The 23780-nt window shown below is 40.6% G+C and overlaps 2 protein-coding genes and 1 long non-coding RNA gene across 6 annotated transcripts; 2 read left to right on the forward strand and 1 right to left on the reverse strand.

The window, feature by feature from the left end:
* The first annotated feature begins 739 nt into the window (after nucleotides 1-739).
* Nucleotides 740-5043, forward strand: LOC115663575 (disease resistance protein L6-like). The gene is made up of 5 exons (XM_056306207.1): nucleotides 740-1386; nucleotides 1662-2802; nucleotides 2952-3046; nucleotides 3119-3311; nucleotides 3396-5043. The coding sequence occupies exons 1-5, from the start codon at nucleotides 740-742 to the stop codon at nucleotides 4872-4874; spliced, it is 3555 nt and encodes a 1184-aa protein (XP_056162182.1). The 3' UTR covers nucleotides 4875-5043.
* A 2367-nt stretch (nucleotides 5044-7410) lies between these two features.
* LOC115663576 (mediator of RNA polymerase II transcription subunit 22b-like) lies at nucleotides 7411-10879 on the forward strand. Of its 2 annotated transcripts, none has more exons than XM_030585569.2 (4): nucleotides 7411-7617; nucleotides 8793-8964; nucleotides 9734-9799; nucleotides 10510-10879. In XM_030585569.2, the coding sequence occupies exons 2-4, from the start codon at nucleotides 8800-8802 to the stop codon at nucleotides 10855-10857; spliced, it is 579 nt and encodes a 192-aa protein (XP_030441429.1). In that variant the 5' UTR covers nucleotides 7411-7617; nucleotides 8793-8799; the 3' UTR covers nucleotides 10858-10879. The 2 variants fall into 2 exon arrangements, with proteins under 2 accessions (XP_030441429.1, XP_056162163.1); XM_056306188.1 differs by lacking the exon at nucleotides 7411-7617 and adding an exon at nucleotides 8061-8193 and having other exon boundaries at nucleotides 8797-8964.
* Nucleotides 10880-16415: 5536 nt separating this feature from the next.
* LOC130136105 (uncharacterized) lies at nucleotides 16416-17225 on the reverse strand. Of its 3 annotated transcripts, none has more exons than XR_008815160.1 (3): nucleotides 17002-17225; nucleotides 16827-16920; nucleotides 16416-16702 (listed from the first exon to the last, which is right to left on the reverse strand). It is a non-coding gene; the product is annotated as an uncharacterized LOC130136105 (long non-coding RNA). The 3 variants fall into 3 exon arrangements; XR_008815158.1 differs by having other exon boundaries at nucleotides 16827-16934; XR_008815161.1 differs by having other exon boundaries at nucleotides 16416-16733; nucleotides 16827-16934.
* Nucleotides 17226-23780: the final 6555 nt, after the last annotated feature.

Consider the following 23780-nt stretch of genomic DNA (forward strand, 5'->3'; position numbering starts at 1 on the left):
AGCTCGGGTCCTTGTTTGAGATAAAGTTAGTCACTTCGGGTCCTTATTTGAGATAATATCCGATTCGGGTCCTCTTTTGAGAAAATGGCTTCACTTTGGGTTCTTATTTGAAATTTTCCCCCTAAAATTTAAGAATTATTTAGGGAATTAGCCCTTTTTTTTTAATCCCCTATCTCTTGACTTTTCAACTCTTGCATCTCCAACTGGCATTGACTTTGCAAGTCTTGCGTCTTCCCCAGCCATTCACTTTTAATGAAATTTTGTATCTGATATCTCCTAAGATCCAACTCCGGGAGGGAAAATCTCTTCCTGTAGCATCAACAGTGAGCAAGAGAGGGAGGTGATGGCCCGCAACTCGTTTGTGCTGCCTCGTTTGTGTTGCCTGTGTGGAAGAAAGCAGGTTAGTTCCGCTTCCCCGTGTTTGTGCATTTTTTTTACAAGATGGGTGGTTATGTCAGTGTGAGGACTGTTGATTTAGCTGGTATATGCTTTGATCTGCACATTTCTTTGGACTGCAATGAAGGATTTACTGGAACATTTTCTTGATCTTGATTTGGTCCTCAAATTAGCTGCATCTCGTATCCTTTTCAGAACATCATCAATGAGCCTAGATCGAATGGAGTCACCTCTTTTTCTTTCCTTTTGTTTTTGGTTTTTTTTTTTTTCCAAAGCTAGTTTGTTGTTTCATATCGGAACATCCTAGTCAAGGCCTATGCTTCCACTTTTTGCTTTCGCTAATATGGGGAAATTGTCGTTTGCCTCTTTCGTTTTACAGCTGCCAGTCTCTTTGCCGCCACCGCCGCCACCGCCTTGGTCATCATCACAGTCGCCGCCGCCCCCGCTTCCGTCATCATCACAGTCATTGCCGCCCCCGCTTCCATCATCATCACAGTCGTCGTCATATTTATCATCCATCTCTACCTCATCAAGAACCAATTACGAAGTGTTCTTGAGTTTTAGAGGTCCCGATACTCGCAGGGGATTTGCAAATTTTCTCTACACTAGCCTGATTAATGCAAGGATCATTGTCTTTAGGGACGATAATGAACTTGATCCTGGAGAAAATATCCCTGATGCATTGGTTCAATCCATAAAGCAATCCAGGATATCAATACCTATTATCTCCAAGGATTATGCATCCAGTAAGAGTTGTCTCATGGAATTGGCACAAATGGTGGAATGCAAGGAAGCAGACGCTCAACTGATCATACCCATTTTCTATGATATTAGCCCTGCTGATTTAACATACCGACGTGGATGTGTTGGGAAGTCCTTCCGTAAGCACAAGCGCAGGGGAATTGACCGCGAAGTCATTAAAAAATGGAAGGAGGCTCTCGAAAAGATTGCTGCTATCAAGGGCCATGATCTGCGGAATACAGAAATTGGGTAATCATCTTTTTACTGTCCTTTTAATTTTATTCGCTTTAGCTTTATGAGAATTTTGCCAAGCACAATGTTTTTGAAATCATTAAATGGATAGGACTAGATTCAATAATGAGGTAAATGTGCTTCCCGTCCCCTTCTTGTTGCCCATTGCATCGTCCTTGTTGGTAAATTTAGTACGGTTTAACTGGATTATGTCCTTCGTAATTTTCATAGACTGTTGTTTTTTATTTTGTAATCTTATCATGATTCCTTATTTTCATCATCACATTTGGCAGTTACGGTGCACTCATAGAGGAAGTTGTTTCGGATATTCTAGAGTGGTTGAAGAAGAATGATTTAGATGTGACTGACGGTTTAGTGGGAATGAAACCTCACGTACGGGAGGTTATGAAAAAGCTTGGTGTCATCTATGTCAATGAGCAGGCAACCGGAGTATATGACAAAGATGTACGTGTACTTGGGATATACGGCACGCCAGGGATTGGCAAGACTACCGTTGCAAAGGTTGTGTACAACAAAATCCATCATCTCTTTCAACGTTGTAGTTTTCTTTCCAATGTTCGAGAAAATGGTGCATCCGATGGACTCATCGTGGGCCTACAAGAACAGTTAATCTCAGACCTCCGGAGGAAAGTACGTAGAAGGCTTGGAACTCTTGACCAATTGACTAATGTCCTAAAAAGTTCATTTAGCGAAATGAAAGTTCTCATTCTCCTTGATGATGTGCATCATTTTGACCAAATCAAGCATTTAGTTGGGGATCTAAGTTGGTTTGGCCCAGGAAGCAGGATTCTCATGACAGTTGGAAATATTAATGTTCTTGATGGTTACGGAAATGGAGTGGCTGACAAGTATGAGGTTGGAGAAATGGGGCCTTGTCAAGCTCTTAAACTTTTCCGCATGCATGCTTTTTGTGAGTATACTCACGAAGAGGAGGATGAGTATGATTCTCTGTCCAAAGTCATTGTTGACATTATTGGAGGTATCCCTTTGGCTATTGAAGTAACAGCTTCATACTTGCGTAAGTATAAGGGGAACAGACAAATATGGCAAAATACATTGGATAGCTTAAGAAGGAAGCCAGAAGATAAAGTCCAAGAAGTGATCGATATAAGCTATGGCTCTCTAAATGAAGAGACGAGAAAGATATTTCTTGATATAGCATGTTTTTTCATTGGAACGGATGAGAGAATTCCCTCATACATGTGGTGTGCATGTAAATGTGATCCAAGAGGAATCATGATTCTCCGTGACATGGGTTTGGTCAAAATAGGAGAAAACAATGAAATATGGATGCACAGTCAACTGAGAGAGTTTGGCAGGGAAATTGTTAGGAAGGAAAATCCTGACGAACCTCAAAATCGCAGTAGGTTATGGAATCACTTTGATGCACTTTCCATGCTTAATGGAAATCAGGTATACTTTTCAAGCATAAGATCTTTTAGTTTAAACACGGTCAACAATCTTTGAAAGCACTTCCTTTCCTTGATTTTTCTTTCCCTAAATGAAGTGTGAATGGCTATATTTCATTTCCCTTCTACTTATTCAGTTCCCTCGATTTGCAGAGTCCTAGTAAGGTGGAAGCCCTTGGTCTCACATTTGATGAGGGACAAAGTGAATGTTTAAGATGTGAAAGATTTAGCCAGCTAGGGTGCTTGAGGTTCTTGAGATTGGACCGGGCTACTGTTGGACGGAGTTCTCAGAATGTATTTGGCTATCTAGGGCGCTTGAGGTTATGGAGATTGGACCCGGCCACTGTTGGAGGGAGTTCTCAAAATATTCTTTCAAATTTAAGGTGGCTTGATTGGCAAGGGTGCAGCCAGATCTCTGAACTACTTATTTTCCATTTGGAGAAACTGGTCATTCTTGATCTATCTCGCAGTCAGGTCACTGGAGATTCACAAGAATGGGGCCAAATCATGAAGGTAAAGTGCATTTTTGTCTATGTATCCTAGGATTATTAGAATAGCTAGCACCAACTGAGCCTTTTCTGACCTCTTTTCCTGCAGAAGGCAAAGGAATTGAAAGTTTTGAACCTCAGTAGCTGTCGTAACCTGAATGCTTTTCCAGACTTCAGTGCTTCGATATACTTAGAGAGATTAGTCCTGGAACGTTGTTTTGTACCATCCCAAGTTGGTCCATTGATAGGTAATCTAAAGAACTTAGTCTCCTTAAATCTTAAGTTCTGCACAATCGTCAGCGACTTGCCGCAAGAACTGTGTTGTATGAAGGATTTGGAAGAACTTCTGATTGATGGAACTTCCATTAAAAGGATTGATTTCGAACCAGCCTCCATGAAGAAACTTAAGATTCTGAGCGCTTGCCAATGTGGAAGTTTGGCTCATGTATCACCCTCTATTGGTCACTTGGAATCTCTTGAGCATCTTCGACTGGATGGTGCCGCTATTGAAGGACTACCAGATTCTATTAAGTCCTTAAAGAAACTTCGGAGCCTGCTTCTTGGAAATTGTCAGAATTTACTTGAGCTTCCTGGTTCCGTTGGGAATCTTGAGTCACTGGAAGTCATGGATCTATCCAGCACCAAGATTGCTAGTTTACCTAGGTCCGTTAAGCATTTGAAAAATTTGAAAGTGCTGAAGATGGAGAATACTCACTTAGAAAAATTCCCCAAAGATATAAAAAATCTAGAAAAGCTGGAAGAGATAGATCTTTCAAAATGCTGGAATCTGAAGGGGTGGATTCTCTGTGATGTCAGAGGATTATCCTCTTTGAAAATCTTGAGATTATCATCTACCAGGATTTCTGGCCTACCTTGGACCCTTTCATTGCTCTCTGATCTCCAACAACTAGATTTAAGTGAATGTGACCAACTTTGGGATTTGCAAAGACTTCCATCAAGTTTAAGTATTCTTCGCTGGGGATCCAAAAAAATGTGGACGGTGCCAGACCTTTCTTTCATGGGAAACTTGAAAGAGCTGTACTTGAGTGATAACTTTGATTCTACTGATCCAACGCAGAGTTCTTCCTCTTCCTCTGAGCCACCACAAATTGGATGGTTAACAATACTAGCGAATCTAGAAATCTTGGAGTTGTGCCTCTCAAACATCACCAGGCTACCTGAACATTTTAGTAAACTTCAACTTAGAAAACTTGTTTTGCACTATGCAAACTTGCGTGACCTTGGAGAGCTACCCTCTTGCTTATCGGTATTGTGCCTTCAGGACTGCACGATTCGACATTCACAATTTTCTACGGTGAGAGGTCTATCTGAATTAGAACTCAAACACTGTCGCTTGGCATGGACCATCGGTCTTAAAGATTTGAGGCGACTGGAACTTCTGAAAATATCTGACTGCAATGTGCGAACACTTGATGGGCTGGAAAATTTGCCTTGTTTTAGAAGGCTCACTCTAGACGAGTGCCCTTCATTGACCGGATTACCTGATCGAACAAATCGTACATTCGAAATCGATGGGTACAATTTCGCAGAAGAACAAATAGTCGGCAGTTGTGTTGCTCACACCTAGCTATGGTCAGAATATTGTGTAAATGCTTCGATAATGATTCCGACTTATGAGTGAAGATCTTGCTGCACAATGGATATTCGGTCTACCTTCAATAAAAAGTTGGAGGCTTTTCTGAAAGATAAATATTGCTACTCTTTGCTTTCCTCGACTTGAACATCTGTACAACTCCATGATGCACCAGCGGTCCTTTTCTCTTTTGGCTAAGAGTTCCTGCAGTCAAATTTCTGTGATGTGTCCTCTCCAACTCGTGAGCTTGGAACTTTTCTGTTGGCAGGCCTGACCTTGTGGGCTTGGACAGGCAAGTTTGTGCTTTGAAATCTTTTGCTAGCTTCTGATTCTAATTTCTAAATTTATTTTTTTTTCTTTTAGTGAAAACGCATAAAACGATAACTGGAGCACAGAACCAACATAAAACTAACAAAAGAAAAATTGATACTAGATAATTCAATTTGCCAGTTCTTTGCGCATGAAATCATGAAACATTCTGGGCATTTTAATTTCTTTATTGTTCGCTCGTTTTTGTCATTCAGAAGAAGTTTGGGACAGATTTACTAGCAATATACCGGGTGGGCTGGGATGGATATTCAATATCAGAATGATGATTGGGCAAAAGACTACTTGGTGGAGGAGGAGAGATGGCTGGCTGTTTTGTTTGAATGGGAGATATGTAGCCTTGAAGTCCGGGGGATGCACGTTGAGAAGATAAGCCGATGGGACTCGAGTGCGGCTGCGTGGAGTCGCATACTGCTCCTTCCTTTTTGGGCTGAGGGTTAAAAGATTGACCGGGGAGTTGCAGCTGCAGTGTTGAAGAGTTAAACTCTCAATCTCGGTCGATGTCGGTTACTTAAAAAGTAGCAAGAACGACGCATTTCCCCTACCTGTGAGTGTTGCAACCGGCATCAAATGGTAATCATTGTCTCATATCTGTTCTAATGAAAACACTGACCCTGAGTCCGTGTTGTGCAACTTCCGTCAGGCACTGCATTTTTCCATCAAACATCGTTGTGCTTATTATGCGACAGTTATATGATGTAGGCACTTCCACAAGCCGAAATAATTCGTTTGTGTTTCTCAAAAAGGATTCTCCACCATAAAAGCTTACCGTACTACATATGGCCATGTGATAAGGAGAAGAATCCGCATGCTTCTGTTCTATGATATCATTTTCTTTCTCTTTCTTTTTTTCTTTGCTACTGAGAATGGTGATTCGTGGATGATTTTCCTGAGGAAGCCTCCAAGATGTAACTGGAACTAGAATACTTAATAGGGTCATCTTAAACTTCTGCTCTAATGAGTACAATACATGTAGACTATATATAGAGAGTAAAAAAAAAACATGGAACTCCTGTTGTAGGAGAGAGGAAATGCAGAGTGCTTTCAGGTTGTCCTTTAGAATATGTTGTAGGGATATTTACCCTGTCTCAAGAAATGTTGGAGCATCTTGACTATTACCGTCTGTCTGTTGTTAGAGACTTTGGTCGCGCAGACGCCTTAAATATTTTTGCGTTCCCTTCAAGCAACAGCCTTTGCCCGCCAAGAACAGTGTCATGACAGCCTTTGGCTGCGCAAACTCCTCCAAATTTTCCGAGTGACTATAGTTTGGCATTTGGCTATGCTCAGAGCAACCAATACGTGCATGGAAGCTCCACACGGTCGAAATAACTAAACAAGTAAACCTTACTAGCAGTAGTAGATTCATTTAATCGTGAACAATTCATCGAGAAGATCTCTGGCACTCACATATAGCTGCGTCAATGAGTGTACCGACTGAGCCAATCTATAGCTTATGCCGGAGTAACCTCACTTCATCATGCACTGTTCTATTACAGTAGCACATGAAGATGAATCTCTCCTCTATGCTGAAGATCGACTGAAAAGGATGAAACCCCGCAGAGCGATTCTCTTGAATGAAGTTGGATTTCTCATTCCTGCTGATAATATGCGTTTGGAGTTCTGGAAAATATAGTAGACCGGGCGAAGCTGGTTCGACGATAAAGGGCCAAAGAACCTTGCTAAACGAAGCGATCAGCAAATTCATGAAGTAAACCTCAAGACCAAATTCCCATCTCTTGGTGTCGACCTCTGCCATATAAATAGAGGTTATGATCATGCAAGAAGACGAGGAAGAAAACGAGGAATATCAAGAAACCATCATCAGAAGTTCAAGACCCGTAAATACAAGAACTAAAGGAAGATGAAGGAATGCTCAACCACGCCGAAACTCTTATTGAATTTTTCATATGATCTTTCCTTCGGGTTTTTTCCTGCAATGTCTTCGACTTTAGTCTTTCTCTTTTATGTCACGGTCCGTTTGTTCAAAAGAAAAAAGTTCCCGAGAAATTGTTTTTCGACTTGATGGAAAATTAAACAATTTATGGAAAACGTAGCAACAAGTTTAGATTGGGGGAAACGACTTCCTCTTCTGACCTAAATCGCCAAATAAATGACTTATCATAAAGTTTTCAGTGAAATAAGGTGTGCCATTCGTAACACGTCAACCGACTCGTGTCAATGTTTTTAACCTTTAGCGAGTAGATTTATTTCATAAGTAAAATTTATGTATTATTATTTTTGGGATTACTTGCCTAATGAAAGATTAGTCCTTTATAACGACCTCCACGATTTGGCTCAGTACTCGCATCGCAGCCGTCCGACCTCCCTGCGCACCGTCGCCCTCCGGTGCTCGCCTCCGGTCCCTTAAACGACGAACCTCTCCCCGCCGCCTCCGCCAGGTCCGTTCTCTCTCTCCACCAAGCTCAGCATGTCGCAATTTAGGGGTTCCGATCACTGAAAACCCTAGGAGAAATCTCGTACTGCCGGTGATGCGTGCGGTTGAGAAATGGAGTGGAGCTTCTTTTTTTTTGGGGGTTTCTAGCTTCATTTTTATTAGGGTTTTTTAGTGGCGTATCGACAAGGACTGTTGGAATTGGAGTGTGGCATGGAGTTGTTCGGCGCTTCATTCTAAAGAAGTGTGGTGGAGGAAGGTATTGGCGTAGCGCAAATGTGGTGGAGATGCTTTTGGGGGCAAGAGGGCATTGGACCATGACGATGTTCGCTTCATATTATTTCGAACTGATGAGCAAGAGCGAGTGTAGAGATCAGGAAAAAAAATGAACTTGGCGTGTAGGATGCTTTCGTTTAGATGCAGTGCGGCAAGAATAACCCTAAAAGTGGGTTGTGGAAGCATTTCTCCGAGACTATGGGGAGTTTTCTCGAAGGGCTTTTCGCGTCGTGAATGCTGAATTCCTTGTCGAAAGCTGTGTACAGCAAGATTCGATTTGTTTGCTGTTTCTGCTATCTTCGTCGAATCTGACAATCGGTTTTCTGGCCTTTTCTTATCATATGTTGATTTTCTTGCGTGTAATTGCTTTGCCGAGGCAGCTCAATATTTGTGGCTTTCGTGTTTATATTCATCTTGGGAGTTCAAGATTTACTTTTAGTTTGCGATGACTTGATGTTTATTAGTTGTAATTTGTATTGCAATATCTTTTATTTAAGAATTTGATGTAGTTTTTTCAGTCTATGGACATGGTTGAAGTTCTCTATCTTGCTTTCTCTTGCCCTTTGTTTTTTCAGTAATTACCATGACTTGATTTTGGCATTTCTGTTGGTTTCTAGATTGGACTGCTTCTTATTCTAGGTAGATTAATTGGATGGACAATGTTTGCAATTGTTGACATGTTGGCCTTCCCTTGCAAATTTGACCGAACAATTTGACATGGGGTAGCAAATGTCTCACGATCCTTTTCTCTTTTCCCTTGAGGAAAACACCTATATGGCGTAGCTTGGTCCACCGTCACAATATATTGCTTTTCATAACCGTAAACTAGCAAATTAGTGATAATTTGTCTGTAAACTTACTTGTACAGACCTGTATTGCCTTCTGGCTGAAGATCAAGTGTGTGTTAACTTGCATACGTAGATAATGAACAGAGGAGGGGGAGCAGGAGCAGGACTAGGTAGTGGGAGTGGGCCCACGGCTGCAGCAGCAGCTGCAGCTGTCCAGAAGCAGAGGGTGCTCTTACAAAGAGTTGAAACCGACATTGGCCACATTGTCGACAATTTCAGTCAGCTTGTGAATGTCGCCAGAGTGTGTATTCTTTCCTCCTTGCCCCTTCGTGTCTGGAAACCTTTATCCCTTTCTCAGTATTAATCATAACAATGGTTAAGGTTATCTGTCCTTTTCGTTTGTGTGAGGTTAGATTGAACATCAATAAACTGTCTCTTTGTCACTTATTGACTACCATGTAGTGTGAGGTCTACATCTCCTTTAAATGTATCGACTTGATGCTGGACTAAGGTATCGTGAGGTTATATCGATAGATAGGAGGGAAGGTTGCTTAAGCTCTTGTAAGCTGTGGAAATTGGGAAAGAGTAAATGTTTCCGTGGTCTTGTTCTTCATGAATGGAGTGAAAGTGTTTTTATTTTCCAAATGGAAAGAAATCCGTTTGAGATCTTTGAAGGTTTTTGAGATGGACCTTTTAATAATGAAGAATGGAGACCTAATCAGAAATTTTCAAGATGTCATGGTGAGGGAATACAAACTGATAAAGTATGGATGATATTCAAAATGTGGATGCTTACTTCCTGATATTGATGCTTTCGAAAATATGAGCTTAGATCAAATAGATGATAAAAGTAAAGTTTGTCTTTTCCACCCTAGTGATTCAAGTAGCATGTACACTCCGAGAGATTTTTTTTTTTGAACATAACATGCGAAGAGATAGTACTCTTATAAAAAAAAAAAGAACAGTTGTTCTATACTTTCATCTTAGATTTGAAATTTACAAACTGGGAAGGGTTTGATATGTGAAGAGCATCTATCATGATATTGACTCAGTATTCTCACTTACGGCAGGTGAATGACCCTCCGGTCAGAAACTCACAAGAAGCTTTCATGATGGAGATGCGCGCAGCAAGAATGGTAAGATTTGGACTTCAATCTGAAGTGAGGTTTGGCCATTTAGTTATTGTAACCTACAAAAGATAGTTAAATGTGCTCATTAACCCAAAAAGCAGTTCATGTTCGCATATATATATAGATATTCTTGCTGTGTGTCAATTTAGTATATCTCTGCTGAATCCATCAGAGACTCACAATTGCAGAGCTGTGAGACTTCTAGAAAATGGATGTAGAATTTCTCTTTCATGACAATAGGCATTTCAGTATCTCAGAGATTGCGCTTGCCACACATGTATTAGCAATAAGCAATAAACATAATGCGAAACAACCCTCACAATCTGGATTTTCTGTATAGTTTAAATGAACTTGAGGGAACACAAGTGGTCACTCCAAAATTAGTTACTCGAATTGGCGATGCAGGTGGCTTAGGATTATTAACTTTTCAAGGAATATGATGAAGTGGCGACAGCATCTTTCTATAGTTTAAATGAACTTGAGGGAAAATAAGTGGCATAACCTCGAGATTAGTTACTTGAATAGGTGATGTGTGCGGTTAAGGACTAAAAACTTTTCAAGGAATATTATTAAGCGGTGGGAGCATCTACTCGCAACGCATCAGAAATGTTAACCCTGGATTGATCTTCTTTACTTTCTGAAGCTTATCAAAGAAGCAGCTTCTCTGTGCTAATGTATTTGTCTCCTCCGCCATCTGATGCATGTACCAAAAACAGGTTCAAGCGGCTGATTCGCTGCTGAAATTGGTATCGGAGCTGAAGCAGACTGCCATATTTTCGGGATTCGCATCTCTGAATGACCATGTCGAACAGAGAATCGTTGAGTTCAACCAACAAGCTGAAAAATCGGATCGAACATTGTCTAGAATTGCCGAGGAGGCAGCTGCCAGTCTCAAAGAGCTTGAATCTCATTACTACTCTTCGTCGCAGAGGACGACTCATCCCACAGAATCTTATTGGAACATGGCCGCGATCTTGTGTATTCTGGGATTATTTGGACTTGTTACTTTTCTTGAAGCTAACAACAGCTATGTACATTATATCGAGCTTCTAGGTATTCTTTAATTTTAGTTTTTAATTATATGCTCCGTTTACTGTGCGGGAATCTTGACAAACATTTTTTAAAAAGTCATTTTTTTAAGGAAATAACAATATTTTTCGGTGTTTGATTGAAATTTGAAAATGAACTGGAAATTATTCTTCGTTGTTTGGAACGGAAAATTTTTATTTTCCTAAAGAGGCATGCACTATTCACGATGTGTGTACATGTTTATCGCAGTCCACCGGCGAGGATTTAGTAATTTGGTAGAAAATACAAATAGAGTCATTCATTAACTGAACTTTTGAAGTAATTGAATATCTTGATTTTGAGTTGATAAAGTTAAGGCTCCTCTCATTTTATTAGACCTGGGCTCGGCCATCGAGGTCCTGAATACTTAGGCACAATGGTTGAAAACTCGGGCATGGGGCGCTGAGATCTTGGGTCAAGCCTTGTGGGACCTAGGGCTAGCCGCTAGGGTCCGGAATCTGGGTATTGAGGACCCCGCCTCGGTCAGAGACTAGGCCCCGACCATGGGGGACTCGAGCCGGCTTCAAAGGTTCCAATTAGAGGAGTCGGGTTTCTTGGGCCCAACCATTTGGAACTTGAGCACAGGTGCCGGGGATCGGTGCCCAATCTTGATTGACTAAGCTCGGGTGTCGGTGACTTGGATGCAGGATCCGAGTAGTCGAGCACGGCGACCATTGACTCTAGCATGAACATTGGGGTGTCAAGCCCGGCCTTGAAGGACTTGGGACCCACCTCTTTATATCCAGGTTCGACCTAGATCTGACCTCAATGGACGGGTTAATTCCAAAAAAAAACACCAACTTTAGGTCGAGGGACAATTCTGGCCCGAACTTTTTTTTGTTCCATAAAAAAGCACAAACTTTAGGTCGAGGGACAATTCTAGCCCGAACTTTTTTTTGTCCCATAAAAAAACACCAACTTTAGGTCCAGGGACAATTCTGGCCCGAACTTTTTTTTGTCTTGTAAAAAAGCACAAACTTTCATTTAAATCCCAAATTTGGGCTCCCATCGACTTTCTGTCTGAAGTTACCCTTGTTTGAGAAAAAAAGTTTTGGTGGTGAGCCTGGCGAATCTCTTTCATGGCGTCTGTTGACGGTCGGTGGTCTACAGCTTCAAATTACGACAAAACGACGATGTTTGGCCAGAAAGATTCAATCTAGAGATATTTTTGACTTGCCAGTGAAGTGAAGGAGACGAACAGTTTCACCGTTATTCTTCAAGCTGTGCTTCAAAAGCTATAGAAACATCCTTAGGAAGCTTGGTACATGTACCAACGTCACGATCGGTGATGCAAGCTAAGTGTCACTCAACCCCACCTAATTGCTCTGCATACTCCCAAAATCTGTCCCTTTTCCTAATCATCTCATCCCTAGCCAAACCACACGCACCAGACTATTATTAGACTCCCAAATTATATTGAAACCAGGCGCAAGCTAATGTTGGCTAATTGAAACTTCAAACTCTATCCGAGTTCGCCTAAAAATGTTTAAGAGAGTCATGGATCGTTTATGATAACTATCTCTACGAATCCTTAATCTTTTTTATTACTCTTAATGACCGAACATCCAAACTAAAGACTTTAGATTGCGCATCACACAATCTAAAGTCTTTTTATTTGGCTTTAGATCTTACAGAGGAAAGAGATTCGTGAACAAAACGACATTCATGAAGAGAGAGAGAGAGAGAGAGTTTCACTCGTTTGTGCATGGATAGACATGGAAGCAAGCGAAAGAGAGTGGTTGTTACCTTAATGAATCCAAGCAGAAGCAGAGTTCACTGAAATTTCTCACACATCGCTACCCCAGAAAACCTACAAGCGATCAAAAATCAGAGAGAGAGAGTACATAAACGATTGCATTGTTGGGAGGCTTGTGCGGCCTTTGAAGAGTAGCGTAGCAGCAAAAGTACACTAGCATGGTTGGGCGATGGGGGTTGCTCCAATTCACAATACAGGGATGGATTGTAGGTAAGATACCCAAAGAAACCCCATGCCCGAAACGCCTGAAATTTCCCAGGAGAAATCTTTTCAACATTAGACTTCGATCAAAGCAGTCTAATGGCTCCTACCGTTCTCAACACCAATCCACCATAACTCAACCACATTAAGCCCATAATCAACCCATTCATGTCAATTATCTTAACCAAAAGAGCACCCCAAAACATCGCAGCCGAATCCGAAACGCAACACTCCCAATTCACAAAATGATCAACAACCACATACAAGCTCTACGTTCCTATGGAAAATTACCCTTCGTTGGGCTGAGGATGAGGAGTACGGTGAGGCTGTTAAGAAAAGGGTGCGCATTTACTTGGGCTAATAATCGAGAGAGGGAGTATGGTGAGGTTGTTAACCAAAAAACAGCAGGGACACAAATTCTCAGGTAAACAAAAAAGTGAAGAGATACATTCTCTACTTTCCTATGGAAAATTACCCTTCCCCGTTGAACAATACTATATACTGGAAAATCTGATCCAAATCTCAAAAACTCTAGAGATTGGGCTTTAATGGCTAGCCCTAATAAGCCACCGGGATACAAATGAAGCTCTTATGTTGGAATTGTCAAGGGTTGGGCACACCCATGACAATTCAAGCTTTAAGAGTCCATGTGACTCAAGAAAGGCCCAAGGTGTTATTTCTTATGGAAACAAAAAATCAGCAGCAAGTGGTGGTTCGGCTAAAACACAGGCTTAAATTCCAACACTGTTTTGTGGTTAATCCTAGGGGTATAGCAGGAGGTTTGGCGGTCATGTGGAGTAGCGGGGTGTCTGTCACAGTGCAGTCCTTCTCTGATGAGTTCATCGATGTGGTATATAATGATATAGAGTGCAAGAAACCTATGAGAATTACCTGTGTGCATGCACCAAATAACTTCAGAGAAAGATTGAGACTATGGGAGGAATTGAAGCACATAAGCTCCCTAAATCACCTTCGTGGATTTGTTTAGGGGATTTCAAAGAAATTCTTTATCATTGGGAAAAAGTTGGGAGAAGGATGGCCAAATATTATAGATTGGTGGCTTTCTGGGACTTTGTAAATGAATGTTCGCTGATGGATCTTGAATGCAAAGGGTGCGCATTTACTTGGGCTAATAATCAAGAGAGGGAGGCTTTTGTCAAAGAAAAATTGGATCGCATCCTATGTAATATGGACTGGAGGGTATCTTTTCCATCTGCAGAAGCTTATGCATTGCCGGCTATAGGCTTAGATCATAGTCTGATTTTACTGACTTTTGAAGTTGAAGCAGTCAAACAAAAGAAAAATTTTAAATATGAAGCTTATTGGGCTGAGGATGAGGAGTACGGTGAGGTTGTTAAGAAAGCCTGGACTGCCACAACTCAGGAAAACCAGCATTTACTGGGCAAACTGAAAGGAGTCTCCAGGGCCCTAACAGTGTGGAGTACGAAAAAATTCTCCCATGCACAACGGCAAATTAATATTCTAAAACTGGAACTTCAGCAGATTACAAATGACACCGAGCAACAGGTTGATAGCGAGAGAGTTAGACAGCTTAAAAATAGAATTCAAGAATTATGGAGGCAAGAAGAAATGTACTGGGGAATGAGGTCTCGAATTACGTGGCTGAAATGGGGGGACAAAAACACTAAATTCTTCCATGCAACTACGATTCAAAGAAGGCAACAGAACAAAATTTCAATGCTGAGAATGTCAGAAGGGGAATGGAGTAGGGATCCTAGTAGACTCAAACGGGCTACTGCAGATTTTTTCAAGGAGTTATATACATCGGTGGGCTACTACGACTTTCTTCCTGTTCTTGAGCAGTGCACCACCACTGTGAATGAGGAAATGAATAATATGCTGACTGCAGAAGTCACTCTTCAAGAAGTTAAGGACGCAGTTTTTCAATTGGGAGCCTCGAAAGCGGCGGGACCAGATGGACTTAACAGGCAATTTTAGCAGCATCATTGGGGGGATATTCAGGGAGATTTATTAAAGCTCGTCAAAGATTTCATGAACTGTGGTGTTTTTGAACCTGAGATTAACAGGACACTTATTGCTCTCATTCCAAAGGTCCCAAACCCAGAAAATCTCACCCAATACCATCCCATTAGTCTGTGCAATTTCACGTACAAGATCATCTCAAAGGTGTTAGCAAATCGTTTGAAACATTGGCTGCCTTTCTTAATAGAAGAGGAGCAAAGTGCTTTCATAACTGGCCGCCAAATCCAAGATAATATATTGGTTGTACAAGAGGTACTCCACCAGCTTCATATCAGAAAAAGAAAGAAGAAGTTTCAAGCTATCTTGAAACTAGACATGCAGAAAGCCTACAATAGGATTGAATGGGACTTCTTGGAAGCTTGCTTGTTGAAAATGGGGTTTCACAGAAAATGGGTATCTTGGATCATGCAATGCGTCACAACGGTATCTTTCAGTGTCAAATTTAATGGTGAATCACTACCATACTTTCAGCCATCAAGAGGAATCAGGCAAGGAGACCCTCTTTCCCCATATTTATTCATACTCATAGCCAATGTTCTATCTTTGCTCGTGAAGAAAGCTACTGACATGGGGAATCTAAGAGGTATAAAATTGAACAGACATTGTCCAACACTAACTCATTTATTGTTTGCCGATGACTCCATTTTTTTCCTGGATGGGAAAGTCAGCGAATGTCAGAATATGGCTGATGTGCTAAACCAATATTGCTATGCTTCGGGCCAGTCTATAAACTTGAATAAGTCAGGCATCTTCTTTAGCGCAGGCTGTCCTTGGAGTTTGAGACAGAACAAGGCCCTAGAATTGCAAGTCCCGGAAATAGAAAAAACAGGAAAGTATCTAGGTATCCCATCAGATTGGGGAGCCTCAAAGAAGGATATGTTTGCATGGATTTTGGCTAGAGTAAATATGAAATTAGAAGGGTGGAAAGAAAATTTGATGTCCAAGGCAGGAAAGGAGGTCCTTCTGAAGGCCGTGATTCAAGCATAACCGCAATATGTGATGTCAATTTTCAAAATCCCATTATCAATATGTCGAGCCATAGAACAGAGGATTGCTGCCTTTTGGTGGAAAAATGGAGAATCAAAAACTGGAATACACTGGAGGAGATGGGAGCTGCTCAAAACTAGAAAGGACAAAGGAGGCTTAGGATTCAGGGATTTAACTACTTTTAACAAGGCAATGCTGGTAAGCAAGCCTGGAGATTCTCCCAGTTTCCATCAGCACTTTGGAGTAGAGTATTAAAAGGTTTGTACTTTCCACACACTGACTTTTGGCATGCGGGGAAAAGATATAGATCATCCTGGGGCTGGCAGAGCTTAATCATGGGAAGGGACGCAATTTCAAACTCAGTATTGTGGTCGGTCGGAAATGGACAGTCCATTAAAATCAGAGAAGACAGATGGCTCCCTTCAGGTGTGATTGGCACCCCAGCGAACCGCGACGAACCAGAATATGTGACAGCTCTTATAAACAAACATGCATGTTCCTGGGATGAAAAGGAAATGCGATGGTGGTTGGAGGACAGAGTAGTAAAGGAGATAGTTTCTATCCCTATAGGTACTTTTATTGAAGCTGATAGAATGGTCTGGACAGGAACCAAATCGGGTCAATACTCAGTGAAAAATGGCTACAATGTCCTCAGACAGACAGAACCCACAGCACGCATACAGCAACCATCCTCCTCCTACCAAACCCCAACAGAACTTTGGAATATAATATGGAATCCAAACAGCTCACCAAAGCTGAAAATGTTCCTATGGAATGTCTGTCAAAATGCATTGCCTACCAAAGAAAAATCTACTTAAACGGAAAATAGTACCTGATTCCTCTTGCCCCTTCTGCCGGCTAAACAGCGAAACCATCGAGCACCTGATCCTCCTCTGCCCGTGGACAAAAGCAGTATGGTCAGATCTGCGGGTAAACATCCATGTCTCCAGTCAGGGGCTTAATCGAATAGAACAATGGCTCTTGAACTACAAGAACTCACAAGAAGAACCGCCAAACCTGCAATTAATCACGACGATTATGTGGCAAATCTGGAAGGCGCGGAATGAATTTGTCTTCAGACGGAAAATCCCAGATCCGAGAAAAGTAGTTACTGAAGCGTGTGCCCTGAACGATAAAATCACTCGCTGGAACTCGAAAACCACAGGGAAAGGAAAGAGAAAGCAGAGCTTACCAGAGTCATGGATCCCGCCGCGCTCGGGGACGCTCAAAATAAACGTTGATGGCTCGTTCTCGGCGAGTGAGAGTACCGGCGCTGTCTCTTGGGTGTGCAGGGACTCCTCCGGGAAGCTGATCGACGGTTCCGGGAGTGCAGCGCAGGTCCGATCGGCCCTCCATGCCGAAACCCTAGCTTTGCTGCAGGCGTTGAAGTGGGCTTGAGAACAAGAGTTAGAAAACGTGGAATGCCCGAAGGCACAGATCAAGTTTGTTGGGAAGTCCAATCGCTTATCAGGGAATGCCACCCGCTACTTATCAGGAGTGAGCGGTTACAAATTCCTCAAAAATTTCGCTTGAAACATGAAATCTACCCTCGAATACAGATTTTTCATTTTTTGAAATCTAGAACCTACCTATTCGAATGCAAAACGTAAAACCTACTCTGTCACAAGTTCTAAGGTCAATTCCAGATTCTAACAGGTTCTATTTTTAAATTTCATTTTTAGTTAAACAAAACGAAAATAAACGCAACAATAACTAATTACTGGAAAGCAATATTTCGCTTAATAAAAAAGGGATAGAACATACAAATAATAATTGTTGGGATGCAACACATGACTTTAATTCCAAGGCATGATTAGAGTCACTTTATTCATCCAAGCGGTGGCTACAATTCTTATATAGAAAATTCCCCATAATCTCTCTAAAATCTACCCAATAATGACAAATCGCACAAATAATTATAAAGTGCTAGTGACTCGGATCTTAAGTGAGACCATATAATTTTAGACGATGTCAAGGTAGGTTTATCATTTGGCAGATAAAATGAGCCAACTAGAGCTCATTTTATATCTATGGTCCGGGTCGGACCAGCAAATTGGACTGGGTCCATCGATCCGGTTTTAATATTATATTATTATTTTATTTTAAAAAAATTAATTAAAAATTTTCGAATTTTTTTATTTTCTTTTTAAAATTAGGATATAATTTAGATATAAATATTGTCTAATATTTTTTTAAATTGTGCGACATATCTGAATGTTTTAAATTGCTGTTGTATTATTATTATACATGTTTTTTTAATTAAAATATAATTACATAAATTGTCATGTTTTAAATCAAATAGACCTATAAAACTATGCAGTAGGACTTTGCATGTTATATTCATCATTGTTGTTTTATTATTATGCATGTTGTGTTTTTAATTAGAGTATAACTGCATAAATTGTTATGTTTTGAATGTTGTCCCCTTAGTTAGGGTTGGAACCCTAGATTGCATATCTTTCTTGACTGCTAATCAGTAATGATTGTGCACTCGCTTGATCACCTCACATGTTAGGAGAAAAATCCTAAAATCAATCTAAATTGCCTGACAAATATTTTCTGAAATGAACGGGGTAAAAATGTACCGAAAGGGCATTAGTTATTTAACTAGTGTAACCAAGTCCCCGAACTCATTTAATCTCTGGTTCGCAGAAGTAAACAATTCTCCCATTGTTTTGCTTGGGTGTCTAATCGACCCACCATAAATCAATTAGTGGCGACTCCTAGATAAAAATTATTTGCAGGTTAAAAACCTAAACTCCTAAGTCGCGATATGGTATGGGCTTGGGAGAAGCCCGAGTTAACTCCCGAATTTAGACTTAGCGCGTAGCAAGTGAGACCCTCATCGTTTTTTGAAAATAAAAATCGGAGGTCGGTCGCGACAGTTCACAAAAGAAGAAAAAGAAAAATTCACAATGTGAATATGTTTACAAAGTATCACACAAATTATTACCATGAAGATCCAACAAAAAACACAGGTAACTGCAGAAGCTATGAATCCAGATTCTCGTGTCACGGTAGGTATGGCGAGAATCCCAGCTCCTACCTATCAAACTTCGAATCATTAAAGCAAACATCACAGCAAGAATGAGCCGCTATAATTCCTCGACAAATACGACCAGACTTAACAAGCAATTTGTTATGCCCATAATTTGCATCGGACAGTAAGAGATCAGATTATCAGAGAGTCCATGATCCAGACAAAATTGAACATAACCTACGTACGAAATTCACTATGCACACAACGCGACCCTAACTTAGGCCAGTCACTGCAGAAATTTCACACAAATCGGTAATCGAATCCTTACCGTAGTGCCTGCCACCATAAAAATCACACTGGACAAACTTCCTGAAAACAGCAAAACAAGAACACGAATGCCGTCACACTAGTAAAAAGCAACATTGGACAATGCAGCCGCTAAGAATCGTGCATGCCGCGCGAGGTCGGAGGATACCATACTAGGTTCCTGCTTGAGAGTGGCCCGGTTGAGATTCGAGAACAGCTGCTCGACTTCGAGTTTGAGCTCGCTCTCGTTGGGCGATGGCCTCTGCGAAGAGCATCTGAGCCTCACCGTCCTTGAAAGCTCGGAAGAAGAAGAAGAAGAAGAAGAGAGGCGGTGAGGATGTACGGACGGTCCGCATCCGGGGAACCGCGAAGCAGGGGGCGGCGAGCGAAACGAACGGCGGTTTCAGGGTTGGACCGAGAGAGAAGGCCATGGAAGACAAAGAGACGAAGACGACGATGGCACCATCGACAGCGTCCCTCTCTTCTTCGCTGTGGTGAGCAATGCGAGGAGAGGCAAGAGGGTCTCGTCGAGTTGTGGGTGTGGGGAGTGGGAGAGAAAGCGCAATGGAGGAGCGACCGAGCGAGGGGAAATTTAGGAAGAAAAAGAGAGTTAGGGTTCTTAGTGGCTTCCAGTTCCTAAAAAATTAGAACCAAGAACCGGAACCTCCCACCCTAGAATCGAGAATCGAATTGGATCCGCCGGTTCGATTCTTCGATTCTCGGTTCTGTCTTGAAATCGTGCTCACCCTACTACTTATCAGTGTTAAAGGCCTTCGTTTGGCCCAGTGTGTAAGAACCCAAAACAAGGTTGCCAATTGGGTAGTGAGAGCCCGAGCCCAAGCCCATAATGTCCTTCCTCTAAATTGGGTCTCCAGTCCCTCCGAGGTTCTTTGGAATTTATTATGCTCTGAAGCCCACTTAGAATGCGTTTGTTTTGCGGAAAATAGATCATTTCTGGAAAATGCTTTCCAGGAAATCATTTTCAAGAAAAATGAGTTCATTTTTCTAGAAAAATGAGTTTATTTTTCGATATTTGGCTAAAACCTAAAAAAGACTTGGAAAATATTTACAATTGTTTGGTGAGAAAAATCTAATAGTGAAAATTATCAAAAAAATTTATATTTTTTAAAGTATTTCATCTTACTTGTTATTTTTATTAAGAAAAGAAAATACATGAATGTTTTCTTTCTTAGAAAGAAAAGAAAAAAATAATAACAAATTCAAGATGAACAATTTCGAAAAGTGTTTTCACCTTGTTAGATTACGGAATTCACTTTCCTAAAATTAAACATGATATCTATGTTGACTGGAAAGTATTTTTCATTGACCAAATCATTTTCAAAGAGTCAAATGGATGAAAATCCGAAAAACACTTTTCGGAAAAACTCTTTTACCAAAACAAACACACCCTCAGTGTAACTTTCAGTTTCTACAATATGAATGAAATGCACTTGTTTACCAGCCAAAAAAAAAACCAGATACAAGCCGGTAACGGCACATTGCCAAAACCCAATTGAATGAAAGAAACTTGTTTACTCTCCCCCTTGGAATCCAGAACAAGAGCCGAGCCGCTAAGGGTGCGCATGGAATGCATTCCGGAATAAAAATTCTATTCCGAAATGCATTCCGAATGCAGAATCGGCGTTTGTTAAAAATTTCCTAATGCATTCTGAGCGATTTTTGCATTCCGGAATAAAAATGCGTTTGTTAAAAATACTTGATTCCAGAATGCATTCTTGATTCCAGAATGAGTTTTTGACAAGAAAAAGAGAAGCTACTTTTTGTAGCTTCTTGATTCCGGAATGCATTCTCTTTATTTTCTCACAATTTTTTTTTCAGAAATGCATAAAAATTGAAAAATTCTAGAAAAATTCATAAAAATTTTCATAAAAAAAAAATCAGATTTCTGGAAAATATGAAATTTGGTGAATTTTTTTTTTAAAAAATCAAAAAAATAAAAAATTTCAAAACTTCACAGAATAGCTTAAAACACATGTGGCCACCCACTTTGAGTGAAATTTAAATTTTTTGAGGTGCCCAAAAAAATCTAAAATTTCAAAACTTCACAAAATGGCTTAAAATACCCGCTGCCACCTACTTTGAAATAAATTTAAATTTTTGAGGTGCCAAAAAAAAAAAAAAAAATAATAATAAAAATAAAAATTTTCAAAACTTCACAAAATGGCTTAAAATACCTGTGGCCACCCACTTTGAGTGAAATTTAAATTTTTTGAGGTGCCCAAAAAAATAAATAAAAAATAAAAAATTTCAAAACTTCACAGAATGGCTTAGAATATCTCAGTAGCCACCCACTTGGAAGTAAAATTTAAATTTTTTGAGGTGCCCAAAAAAAAAAAAAAATAAAAAAATAAAAATTCAAAACTTCACAAAATGGCTTAAAATACCCGCGCCACCCACTTTGAATGAAATTTAAATTTTTTGAGGTGCCCAAAAAAAAATTTAAAAAAATCAAAAATTTCAAAACTTTACAGAATGACTTATAATACATATGGCCACCCACTTTGAGTAAAATTTTAATTTTTTTAGGTGCAAAAAAATCAATAAATCAAAACAGATTTCTGTTCCAGAAATCAATTTCTGGAGCAGAATTAGTCATGTTTTACCAAACAGATTTCTCCTCCAGAAATCAATTTCTGGCAAGAATTTGATTTCTGGAGCAGAATGGTTACCATTCGCACCCTAAACGGCTCCGTCGCGCTTTCAATATCCCGCGAGAGGAAGGTCCGACGCTCTTCGCAGCATGTTCCCCGATCTTCGCCTAGTTCCTTCAGCCTCGCACTCCGAATCTCCGACGAGATCGAACGAGGCGGCCAATGCCGGATCGGATTCGTCAGATTTGGACTCCGGAAGACACGAGGAGAGCGATCAATCCGTGGGAATGGCTCGTCGCTCCTCTTCCCCTCTTCTCCATCTCCTCCTTCGCCTGGTCGTTCCTTCATTCCTTCGCTCTAATCTCCCCGACGAGTCCCCGTTGGCTTTTCCCTTCCTGTCGAAATGGCCGACCGGAGGAGGAGTTGAAGAAATCGTCGAGGTCCTTCTTGGCCCAATATCAGCGTCTCCTCTGTACATCTCTTCTTTCGTCATTTTTCTAAGGTTAAGATTTAAGATTTCTTTCTTTTATTTTCCGAAAAGAAAAAGAGGATTCTATTTATGAGCTTCTTGTATTGGGTATTTTAATGAGAAATCAATTAATAAGAATTTGAAATTCTCAATGCTGCTCGTACCGTGCGACGATAATATTTTTGCAAATCGAAATATCTTTCGCTTGGATTGACCAAAAAAATATCGCAGTTCGTGATTTTTATTGTCCAGATAAAACTCCGTCCACTTACTTATATTTTTTTAGGATAATGTCAGCCACGCTAAAAAAAAACTAAACTAAGATAGATTTGCTAAATTGACAATGGCCATTTAGATCTGAACATCCGAATAAAATTATGCCATCAAATCAATCGGTATCCGAGTTTTAACAAAATTCCGTATCTTTATCATAAAAAAGCGGAGTGCCAAATCCAATCTATTTTTCTAAACTTATCTATAACCCTGTAGCAATGTCTGCAAGACTTTTTTCTACTTGTGCTTGGTGAAGCGCGTAGCTTAGAATGAAAGAAAAAAAAAAAGATCTGACACAGTAGAGATTTTTGTAGGCACCCTGTCGGTGCTAGAAGGGGTATGCAGTGGAACTGCCCGAACCAGGAACAGCCCGGACCGGACCGATTTATGTTATGAACAGCCAAAGTCAAAACTCGAAGAAAGATCATCTTCATAGAAAATGGTTCAATCCTGTCTACCGAAGGGAGAGAGTAGGCCAAAATGGTAAAAGTGACTGGGCAGAGCACTAACTGAACAACAGCCTACCTTGCTCAAGCTGATACTTTCCAATTCAATTCGACACCCAGTGAGCTTCTCTTACAGACCAAAAAAAAAAAGATTTTCCTCCTTTTCCTTTCTCCTGGGAACGACTGTGTTTTGAGGGTTATTGCCTACTTAATTTTGCATTACAATATAAAGTTTTCAGAACCCATTTAGGTACTCTAGCCTAGTTGCAGACGTTAGATCAATTCTTGTTTGGATATGATGGTGTTCAATGCTTATGTTGGCAGCGTTCACAATTTTCTGTTGTTTGGAGTGTCGAGGCAGGCCAACCTTGAACTAGCTGCTCGCGTCGGCGAACGTGTTTGTTTGCAGATCTCCAGAGATTGTCCAAGGAGCATGTAAATTTCCATGCCTTTGCATTAGCCCGCCTTAAGGTAAATGGTTTGAATCTGTGATAGGACTCCAATGGGCTTTAGTAACTTCAACGAGCATGCTTAATGTCCGATCTGCTGTTTAAGTCCTTTGTTGGCTAGGACTACGTAACGTAGAATGCTCTGTAGAATGCCTAGTGTAATTGGGTTGGATTAGTAGCAATGAGGTTTTAGGCCTTTCTCAAAGCAGCTGCCGCCTATATCGTTTGAACTGGTTATACCGGCTACATTAGAAAGACCAGGACACATAACTACTACCTAAATGCTTCTCTGATTCTACTGCTGAGGCAATATTTAAGACAAAGATATAATTTCCTCAGCCATGTGATCTTGTTCTTCTGATAGAGATGTCAACATCTTAACCTAAATAGTCAGAGGGAACCTGTCAATAACTGAAATAACGTTTGGGGCCAAACA

The sequence above is a fragment of the Syzygium oleosum genome, unplaced genomic scaffold (assembly GCF_021117445.2).
Source record: "Syzygium oleosum isolate NSW1041296 unplaced genomic scaffold, Sole_v2.1 Sole_v2.42, whole genome shotgun sequence".
Lineage (NCBI taxonomy): Eukaryota > Viridiplantae > Streptophyta > Magnoliopsida > Myrtales > Myrtaceae > Syzygium > Syzygium oleosum.

What these genes read in the sequence shown, in the direction of transcription:
- LOC115663575 (XM_056306207.1), top strand. Translation starts at nt 740, where the DNA reads ATGGGGAAATTGTCGTTTGCCTCTTTCGTTTTACAGCTGCCAGTCTCT. An exon ending in CTGCGGAATACAGAAATTGG is followed by an intron (nt 1,387 to 1,661) that starts GTAATCATCTTT and finishes CACATTTGGCAG; the next exon opens with TTACGGTGCACTCATAGAGG. An exon ending in AGCCAGCTAGGGTGCTTGAG is followed by an intron (nt 3,047 to 3,118) that starts GTTCTTGAGATT and finishes AGGGCGCTTGAG; the next exon opens with GTTATGGAGATTGGACCCGG.
- LOC115663576 (XM_030585569.2), top strand. Translation starts at nt 8,800, where the DNA reads ATGAACAGAGGAGGGGGAGCAGGAGCAGGACTAGGTAGTGGGAGTGGG. An exon ending in AGCTTGTGAATGTCGCCAGA is followed by an intron (nt 8,965 to 9,733) that starts GTGTGTATTCTT and finishes CACTTACGGCAG; the next exon opens with GTGAATGACCCTCCGGTCAG. An exon ending in AGATGCGCGCAGCAAGAATG is followed by an intron (nt 9,800 to 10,509) that starts GTAAGATTTGGA and finishes TACCAAAAACAG; the next exon opens with GTTCAAGCGGCTGATTCGCT.